The sequence below is a fragment of the Adiantum capillus-veneris genome, chromosome 17 (assembly GCF_014529385.1).
Source record: "Adiantum capillus-veneris isolate H3 chromosome 17, ASM1452938v2, whole genome shotgun sequence".
Taxonomy (NCBI): Eukaryota; Viridiplantae; Streptophyta; class Polypodiopsida; order Polypodiales; family Pteridaceae; genus Adiantum; species Adiantum capillus-veneris.
In genome coordinates, this window is record NC_140947.1 from 81,910,135 (window position 1) to 81,920,630 (window position 10,496).

The following is a 10,496-nucleotide window of genomic DNA, read 5'->3' on the forward strand; positions in this document are numbered from 1 at the left end:
GTGTTTTGAGCATTGGCTCAATGTATCCTTATGTGGGTAATATATGCTCTATGTGAGAGAAATGCAATCATTGACTACGACACACCACGTTACAAGTATAGATGCTACTTGCCCACTGTAGGCAGTTGGATATGGGTACAGGTTCTAGAGAGCTTTTTCCTTGAGATATATCTGTGATATGCCCTATGCATTTGGCATTTATGCTTGACACTGAGGTCAGCTCTATCATTGAGAATAACTATTATGTGTCGACCAGCTTATGATTTGCTCTCGTATTGTATTTTTTATGGGAGTTGCAGTTGTTGCTTACACTATGATTGGCACCTATTTCAACACATATCTTGCTTATTGCAAAGATTATAATATGTACGTTTGTTGTGAATACTATCTTTCTATGCATTTGAAAAGCCATCTTTGTTAGTATGACAGCCTCGACCATTTTTGAGACTTGGTCCAGAAGACAGTCATTTTTGAGACTTAACTATAATCGTGTCATTGCTTAGCCTTTTGTGAGGGTCATGATTGAGGGTTTTTGAAGCGAAACATTGGGGGCCCGGTTACCCAGAGTAAGGTGGATTATGTTGCTGGAGATCCCCATATTGTATCCTCGTCAAAGGCCATGCATAGAGAGGACTAGGTGCTTTGATGTTGTGTTGGTAGTCACTTGTCAGTTTGATAGTGTGCACATATAGTTTGCTACTCTCCAGTTTATGTCTATTGCTCAAAGAATATTTCTATGCATATTTCTCTTTGACACTCATTTTGGGTGAGGCTTTCCTCCAAAAAACAAACACTCTTATGGTGAATTCTAAGGATAGGGATGTTTATGACATCAAGAAGTTTGATGGGACAAACTTTGCACTTTGGAAAGAGCAGATTCAAGACGTCTTAGTGCAAAAGAAATAGAGAATTCCCATTTCATATGTAGCGAGGACTGAGGAGATGAACATGACTCAATTTCTATGGAAAAATTCAAATGTACTTTGAAAATCTATGATTATATTGCATCTTACCGAGTCAAATTATTTCACTATTTTGGAGTGTACTACGATGCATTAAGTATGGTTGAAGTTATGCAACAAATATGAGAAAAACTTTGCTAGCAACAAGTTGTTCTTGATGCGAAAGCTACATAATCTCCGTCTGAAAGAGTTAGCTAGTGTTGTTAGCCATATCAATGAGTTTGACTCTTTTTTGACTAGGTTCATGCTCCGTAGATGACGATAAATGATGAGATGAAAGCTATTCACTTGCTTTGCTCATTACCACCATTGTGGGGTCTCTGTGGGATACATTTTGTTCTTGTTTGTAATTCTACACCAAATGGTACGCTAATGAACAATGATATCACTAGTTCTCTTCTTTCAAAAGAAGTGTGTCCTAAGACTATGGGTAGCTCGCATCATGGCAAAGCGCAAACAAAGAAAAAAGTTATTCCTGTGGCAATGTGAATTTGGTGAATCTGGCAAAGATGGAAAGAGAGATACATCTCATGATAGATCAAAGTCTCACAGTGAAAAGGGAATCCAATTGTCATTTTTATGAGAAATATGGCCATATATAGAAAGACTATCATGCATGGAAATGTGAAAAAGGCAAAAGCAAAATCAGTGAAAATGACGCAAAAGAGGAAAAGAGTAAAAGTTCAGGGAAGATCCAAGAGATCAACCTGGTCACAATTATGATGATGCGGAGGTCATTAATGTGCTAACAGAGTCTACAAATGCATTCTATGATGCACAAGAGACTCTAAGTTTACAGAGTTTGTTGCCAACCAAATTGCTAGTCAATGGTGAAGTGTCCCATACATGGATCCTCAATTCATATGCATCTCTTCAGGTGACCCCACACAGGGAGTGATATACTCGTTATTATGAAGAGACTATTGGCTCAATCACATTGGGTGATAGTTATGCTTGTGACATAGTTGGCACTGGTGATATTTATGTTGAATAGCGTCAAATTTTTCATGCACAGTGTTTGTCATGTACCATGTTTGACTTGCAATTTGATTTTAATTGGCAAACTTGATGACTTGGGTTATAAAGTCACTTTCCATCAGCAATCCTGGCATATATCCAAAGGCAACTTGTTGCTTGCTAGTTGTTTTAAATTTGGTTCTTTGTATCATCTTTATGTGTCTAACATAACCGAGCTACCAAATGTTGCCTTGTGGCATAGCCAGTTGGGACATATGTCCAAGAAAGGAATGAAATCTCTTTATTGTCTGGGTTATTTGCCCGCTTTATATTTTTTTGAATTTCCTTTCTGAGAGCACCAACAATATGGGAAGCAAATATTGCTTCTTTTTATTTTGTTTGAGAAAGAGAGATGGCCTTAGATCTTGTACATAGTGATGTATGCGGCCCCATGCCAACTTAGTCTCTTGGTAGCGCATCTTATTTTGTGATGTTCATAGATGACACAACACACAAAGTTAGGGCTTATGCATTATAGTCAAAGGATGAGACGCTCTCTTGCTTTAAGAGATTCTTGTCAAGCGTTGAAACTCAATCTGGTTAGAAGTTAAAGGCTTTATTTTCAGACAATGGTGGAGAATACATCTCCAAAGAGTTTGTTGACTTCTAATTAGGAAGGGGAATTAAGCATGAGTCCATTGCTCCTTATACCCTAGTTCAAAATGGTGCTACTGAGAGAATGAATAAGACGATTCAAGAGAGAATCATGTATATACTATCACAAGTAAGCCTAACACAAGTGTTTGGGTAGACATGCTTTACACAACAATTTATTTGATCAATAAATCACTAGATGCATCATTGCAATTTTGTGTGCCTGAGGAGTTATGGTTAGGACATAAGTTGTCGTAAGAAAAACTCAAGACATTTGGCTGTGAAGCTTAAGCACATAAACCTAAGCAGGTTCGTGCTAAACTAGATCCAAAATCTTAAAAATGCATCTTTATTGGCTATGGATTGGATGGTTAGTTTGGCTATCGTTTGTGGGATCCAAAGAGTTGATACGTTATCTGTAGTAGTGATGTTGTATTCAATGAGACTAAGATGCATTATCAACCAATAAAAGGGGTTGAATTCCGGAAGGTCACATTCTTTGATGTACAACCTCTTATGCAAATAGCTCAATAGCCTATTGTTCCGCAAGTGAATGCTCCATATGATCGAGCCACTGAGCAGGCTAGTACTAGGAGGAGATCTTAGAGAGCCTTGCATCCGCCAGATGGTGTGTTCCAAGCATGGATTTTGTGTTGCCGATAGATAATGGGGAGCTTTCTTGCTACAAAGAGGCCGTGCTAGCCAATGATAAGACTCAATAGGAACTGATGATGAAAAGTGAGTTGTCTAGCATCGAAAATAACAAAATTTGGGATTTGGTTCCATTTCCAAAGGGTAAGAAACAATTGCCTTGTAAATAGGTCTACAAATAGAAGTTTGCATCCAATGTTGGGAAATACAAAGCTCGGTTAGTAGCTAAGCAATTCAAGCAAGAGTATGAAATAGATTTTGAGGATATATTTTCTCTAGTGGTCAAGATGGCGACACTGAGATTGTTGCATGGATTAGTTGCTACAGAGGACCTAGAGCTAGTTCAAATGGATGTAATAACAAATTTCTTACATGGTGATCTCAATTAGAAGATCTATATGTAGCAGCGTGAAGGGTTTGTGCAAAAAGGCAAGGAACATTTGGTCTTATAGAGGACCTGGAGCTAGTTCAAATGGTTGTAATAAAAACTTTCTTACATGATGATCTCAATGAGAATATTCATATGCAGTAGCTTGAAGTGTTTGTGCAAAAAGGCAAGGAACATTTGGTGTGTAGACTAAAGAAAAGTGTTTATGGTCTAAACCAAGCATTGAGGCAATATTATCATAAGTTTCATGCTTTTATGGGATCCCAAGGATTTATGTGCAGTACTGAGGATCCATGTCTTTATGTGAAAAGATTGCGGAATGACAACTTATTGTGCTTATTGTTTATGTGGATGACATGCTCATTGCTAGTCATTCTAAAAAGGACATTACTGACCTATAATAGAAGCTACATAGTCAATTTGACATGAAATATTTATGTGATGCCAGTCATATTTTGGGTATGGGCATTACTCAAGATTGTAAGAGTAAATTTTTGTACATGTCTCAAAAAGTGTCTATGCAAAAAGTGCTTGAGCGTTTCAATATGCAGAAGGGGAGTTCATTGAGTACTACATTGCCTGCCTATTTGAAATTTAGCAGAATGATTGTCCCAACTCTATTGAGGGAAAAGTCGCGATGGCTAAGGTTCCTTATGCTCAACTTGTGGCAGTCTCATTTATGCCATGGTGGCTATGAGATGTGATATTGCGTATACAGTGGAAGTTGTCCAATGCATGTATATGTTCAATCTTGAAAAGAAGCATTGGATGCTAGCAAATCAATTTTCAAGTTCTTGCGTGGCACAGCAGATAGACAAACATAAAGAGTTATCCGTTAAGGGATACATTGATAGTGATTACGTAGGATGTGTTAACAATCGCAAATCAACAACTGGTTGGATCTACACTTTTGTTGGTTTTGCTATTATAAGGGTTTCAGGCCCCATGTCTAGGTCCGAGCGCCCATCATTAACCCCTAACCCTATTCTTTTGGATATAGTGAACCATAAGGAGTGGTGAGTGTCACTCTCACCATAAACTCCAACACATCGTGTGTGTCTCTTACTACACCTCATTGCACCCATTCACTTGTGTATGCACGCGCTCCCGCAGTGCCATCAAGTGGTGTCAGAGCATTGTGTGTTCCCATCCTGAGCCTCAACTCCTCCCCGTACCCACTAGTGTGCAACCCCTCTTGAAAAAATGAGATCTGCATAGTTGGGCAGGGAAATCAAGCTTGGAATCTTGAAGTGCAGAGAATTGGGGGAGAGTCGAACAAGCTAAGTCGAGCAGGAGATGTGAGCCTTGGGAATTCAGCAGTAGTGAAATTCTCAAACAAGCATATCGAAGGCTTTAAGCAATGCTTGAAATCAAATGCTATCGTTTAGTGCTAAGAGAGTCAAAGTCAATGAAGAAGCCCAATTGGGAGCCAATGTGGAATGCTAAAGGCACTGTGTAGGGAACCATAGCAGGTTGCAAGCGAGCAGGTTTCGCAAGTCTCGGTGTTGCTGGTTCACACGTTTGGGTTCATGTCACCCCATCATGGGATTGATACTCCAGCGCCTTGCATGGGCTATTTGGTGCCGTGAGCTGACTTGCAAAGGGGACCGTGAGCTGTGTATTGCAAAACAGGTACATAACACAAGATCGACGCAATAGGGTGTTATCCCCTAGTTTTTAGTTGTTGTGATCATCGGTGCCGTCAAGCTGGCCGTGGTTTCACCTCTCGAGTTGGGAGTTGCTATGATCCTTTTTTGGCTAATTATAAAAGCATAGTAGGGCTGAATATCGCAAGGTTTTTTGAGCTAGTCTTTTGAGCAGTTATACACTTGTGGGGTGTTGAGTAGGTACCCTTAACGGGCTATGGTCATTGAAGCCACCTGCTCTGTAGAGCCAGAGCACGTTGTTTTCCCACAGGGATTTTGAAGCACTATTGCTGGTCTTTGTGCGGGGCATTGAACCCCTCTATGGCATTGAACCCCTCTATGTATGCCATTTGCGATGTAAAACTAGAGAGTTGTATAGCCTAGTTGGCTATAGTTGACATATTTTGGCTTCAGTGGGAGCTATTTCACCAGATTCTAACAGGGTTTACACTATTTCTGTGGGAGGTTTCCAGCTTCAGTCACTCATGTGTGTATGCATCTAGCACTTTTATGTGTTGTTGCTCTATTGAGAGTGGTTTTCACTCCCCACAAACAGAGGTATCAAGAAAGACTGCTTGCACTCTTTTGGTGCCGCTTCATGCGCAGGTCCTGCTACATTAGTAATGACTATTGTTGCATGTACATTGAGTTGCGGTTACTTCCACTGTACATTGTTTGTGGAGACAATTTGGCTTGATATTTTGGCAATTACTCGATCGTTTTTGAGACTCGGTCTAGAAGAGCCCTTTTTGAGATTGTGGCTAGTCATTGAATTTGCATAACCTTTTGTGAGGGTCATTACATGAGGTGTTTTGAAGCCGAGCACTAGGGGCCAGGTTACCCATTGTGAGGTGGACTAGGTTGCTAGAGATCTCTATTTGTGGCCTTGCCATAGGATATGTATAGACGGGTATATGTGATTTTGATGTTGAGTTGGCAGTCATCCATGCTCTGTCTGTGGTTTATGCTACCATTTTATGCTAGTACATGCTCTGACAACATTTGATTTTGTTTATGTGTTGTTTCACATTCGTTTTGGGTTGAGATTTTGCTCCCCAAACAAAGGAGACTCTATCGGATTTTTCCCGTGAGTTCTCCATAAGCATACTTGGCACACTTGATTATTCACAATAATCTTGTTGCATATTGTTTTGAGATTTTTCCCCTGTCACAAGGGAAACTTTGTCAAAATTCTCACATAATTTAGTCTTTTGGACACATTCTCTTGAAATATGGCTGCTAGTAGCGCTTCAGACAAGGATGAGTACTACATTAAGAAGTTTGATGGCACAAACTTTGCAATCTAGAAGCAACGTATGTGCCGATCAATAAGGATTTGATAGCGCCATTGCATGATAGAAAAGAGAATCCATAAAACATTGATGATCAGTGGGAAGATTTGAATGAGAGTGCTATGGCAACCATTTTCCTGCACCTTGGTGAATCCATTTGCTTCACAATAATGGATAAGACCAATGCCAAAAATTTATGGGACGCCTTATGTGAAGCATGTGATGGTAAAAGTGCCCCGAACAAGGTCTTTTTCATGAAGAAACTTATGCGCATGAACATGAAAGAAGGCAATAATGTTCGTTCTCATTTGAAGGAGTTCAACAATGTTTTTTCAAAGCTTATTTCCAAATTTTGATGATGAGATGAATGCCATCTTCTTCCTATGTTCGCTGTCATCGTCATGGGATACGTTCAATACAACCATAAGTAACTCAGCACCCCATGGGAAGCTAGTGTTTAGTGATGTGCTCACTGAGGAGATTAGACGTTAGTCTCCTAGTGATGGTTGGTTTGGTACCACGCATGGAAAACAATGCCAAAATCGGGTGTGGGTAGCTGGTAGCAGGCTGCGCGGGGGGGGGGGGGGGGGGGGGGGGGATGCCCATGCCTTGTTTTTATAATTATCGAGATGTGTCCAACATTGAGCACCAAGTTCAGGTCGCCAAATTGGTTTATGAGAATTGCCAAGTAGTCAACGCTTTGTAGGTGATGGGATCGACTCCCATGAAAAACGCTTTTAGAAGGTGAAAAGCCTTCAACCAAGGTAGGGACTAAAGATGTTGGGGGTGGAAGCAAGAGTAGGTTCTATTGAGCACGTCGAAGAATGGAAACATGTGCTAAGTTGCATCAGACTTTTGTATTAGGGAGCCCCTCCTTTTTTGTAATGATATTTGGTATTTGGTTGTTGTTGCAGGCTCCACCTCGACATGTAATCACTTGCTCTTTAATCTAATAGAAAAACTACCTCTACTTTTTAAATAAAAGGTTAGTCGTTAAGTTCAGTGATCCCAACAAAGTGATAGGGCTGATTGTGCCGGGTCGATTTCTAAGCTTCCAGTAGCAAATTATAAACTTCCCAACAAAGCATTTAGAGCGGAGTTACACCTAGTGTTAATGGGGGGAGTGGGGGGGGGGAGAAGACATCCCATTTTCAGGAAAGGTGAAGAACAAGCCATAATTCTCGAAGGCAAAAGATAACCCTGCTAGCACTCCATAAAATGTAGGCGATAAGCTATATTTTCGCAAGCCCTTTCACCTCCTCTTTCGTATGCTGCAGCCTTCCAATCACGAGCGTTCACGTTGCCATCGTCCACTCCTGCAGAATTGCTCCCACAAACTCACCAGAGAGGTGCGACTGGGTCTGCAGCCTTGCCCCACAAGCACGGGCGCGACCCCTCGTTACTAATTGACACCTCCATTTGGAGGTGGGATCAATGGCTCACGATCACCGGTTGATCGTGATTGTTGGATTGCCTACGGAATGCAAAAGATATCCACTTTCTCGGATCTGGGACTTGAACCCACTACCCTCTCCCCCACGGGATTGACTCTAACCACTAGGCTAACGCGCGCTCGTTGGAAGGTGTGTGTGGGATAAGTTTATAGATCACGGCGTCGCGGACAAGTTTACACCTAGTTCACACCGAGTTTGCAAGGAGTTCGCACTGAGTTCACACCAAATTTGGTGTGGTGTGCAGGCCCTCCCCAGTTCACACCTAGTTCAAACCGTGTTCACATCGAGTTCACACCAAATTTGGTGTGGTGCACATATCTCCGAGTTCATGCTTAGTTCACACCTAGTTTAAATGTCGATCGGACGGCCCAGATTGCACCCGCCTCGTGATGCCTACTGTGGGCCATTGATCCCACCTCCCTGGGGAGGTGTCATTTAGTGACGAGGGGCACGACCCAGCTATTAGCACTTTTTTTTTTTTTGGACAACTGCATGTAGGAATGGGGAATCGACCTCAATAACTTTTCTCATTTGGCGCTCATTGAACTAAAATCCATTACCACTTCTGCGAGTCGCCCTGCGAGTTGAGCTTACACAGCGGTCAAGGTAAGCATCTCTTGTTCGGCTTTAATCTTTCGATCTCAGATCTGTAGGCAGAGAGAGAGAGAGAGAGAGAGGGAGAGAGAGAGAGAGAGAATATAGTTATGGCTGTGCGAAGCCTCGTCTCTGCCCCAGTTTCCAACCCTTGTTCCTTGCGTTACCCTAATGAGTTCCTGCAAGCGACGGACTTTCTTGTGCATCATCACTCGCGAGTTTGTGAGACTCTGCTAGATCTTCCTTTTGGCAATTACGGGGGCAATAATCTTGCCGACCTTCATCTGCTTCAGCACCATCTTCATCAACCGCAGGTTTCGAGTGCCCCCAGGCTATCTGTGCTAGCTTTAGCTTCGTTCCTTCTGGGCATTGCTTCAACCTTGATGTTTTTTGGCTCTCTTGCCCTCCTTCTAGGACTCCTGATTGCACCGTTCATCCTACCTTTGGCTCTCATCTCATGCATCGGCATCCTGCTTGCTAATCTCAAAGCCCCTATTGCAGATTTATGCTCCTTGTTTCCAGCATCAAGCTTCTCAACAAGCACTGATCCAATTCGATTTGAAAAATTAGGGCTTGAAGCCCACTGTTATGAAATGTAAATATCATTTTTAACAGGGTCTCTCCTCAGAATTGGGAACTGAGTCGCGCTATATGCTGCTTCTACTTGCAATTGGTACTGACCTTACGGTATATCAAGGAAAGGGTATGGTTTGTCTCACCAGAATTAATTGATGTGGGATAACTGAGAGAAAGTGGGTTGTGTGATGATATGTAAAGGCAATATACGGAAGGTATGATCTTCATGAACTCTGTAGGCTTTTTGTCACGAAATGTGATTTCATTGTACATTATGTAGTTTGATGCCACTCATCTGGGCAACTTTGGCTGAACAAGTTTGTTATCGTTGTGAATTGTCAGCAGATAAGGATTGTCTGGGGTCTTCTAGTTGAGAGAGAGAGAGAGAGAGAGAGAGAGAGAGAGAGAGAGAGAGAGGGGTTTGTTTTTTGATTTCTGGATGTGGGTTATTCTCCTCTACTCCACAGTCAAATGTGCATGTGCGTGCGTCGTGCACTTGAGAATGCACATGTTTGTAAATGTGCTCAATTTTGTGTGGAGGGTTGTGGCGGCATTTGACAGTCACAATTGTGATGCAGTTTTTTGTTTTGTGCAGATGATCGATGATCAAGATCTGGGTTTCTTTGCCAACTTCCTGGGGATCTTTATATTTGTAATGGTAGTTGCTTACCACTATGTAGTGGCAGACCCCAAATATGATTGACCTCACTTTTCAAAAGAGGAGTCATTTTTGTAGAGTTATGGCAAGTGAAGTGATTAATTAAAGCTCACACTTGTATAACATGCATCATGGATTATCCTTACGAGCAGAAGTGATGTTAAATTGAGGGCTTCGTTTTCTTTTGTTGGCTCGATAGGGAAAGGAACTCTGCTCTGCAGGAAGAGACCATGTCAATCTCTTCCTGTTCACTTCACACCTTGCCTTTTGGTGGTTCTGATGTCAAAGCTTTTATGTAAATGATTGATATAGACAGAAGTATGTGTTTTTTGTTGTTATGCTCGTGCCAGAAACAATCAGATTGAGAGCTGTCTTTCAATCATGTTGTGCTTCTTCTCATCTCAGTGGCATTTTAGAAAGGAAAGGGATCATCGTCATTGTCGTAGGCTTCTTTACTTCTAATTTGATGCAGCTGTGCTTCATCAAGTGCATGATTCTATTTGGTGGAATAACAATATTATGCACAGGTTTGATTTTCAACATTCGTCGAAGCATGGTGCTCATACAGGAGTACCGGGGGAATCGAGTAACATAGCAATTACTGACAGTCTCATAAAGCCATTGTTTGGAACAAGCAATGTATAGGAATAGCTTAAGAATGCCT

General features: G+C 41.5%; 1 protein-coding gene across 1 annotated transcript; it reads left to right on the forward strand.

The window, feature by feature from the left end:
• The first annotated feature begins 7,818 nt into the window (after positions 1-7,818).
• Positions 7,819-10,170, forward strand: LOC147437571 (uncharacterized). The gene is made up of 3 exons (XM_086487090.1): positions 7,819-7,948; positions 8,603-8,610; positions 9,770-10,170. The coding sequence occupies exons 1-3, from the start codon at positions 7,819-7,821 to the stop codon at positions 9,875-9,877; spliced, it is 246 nt and encodes an 81-aa protein (XP_086343216.1). The 3' UTR covers positions 9,878-10,170.
• The last annotated feature ends 326 nt before the right edge of the window (positions 10,171-10,496 follow it).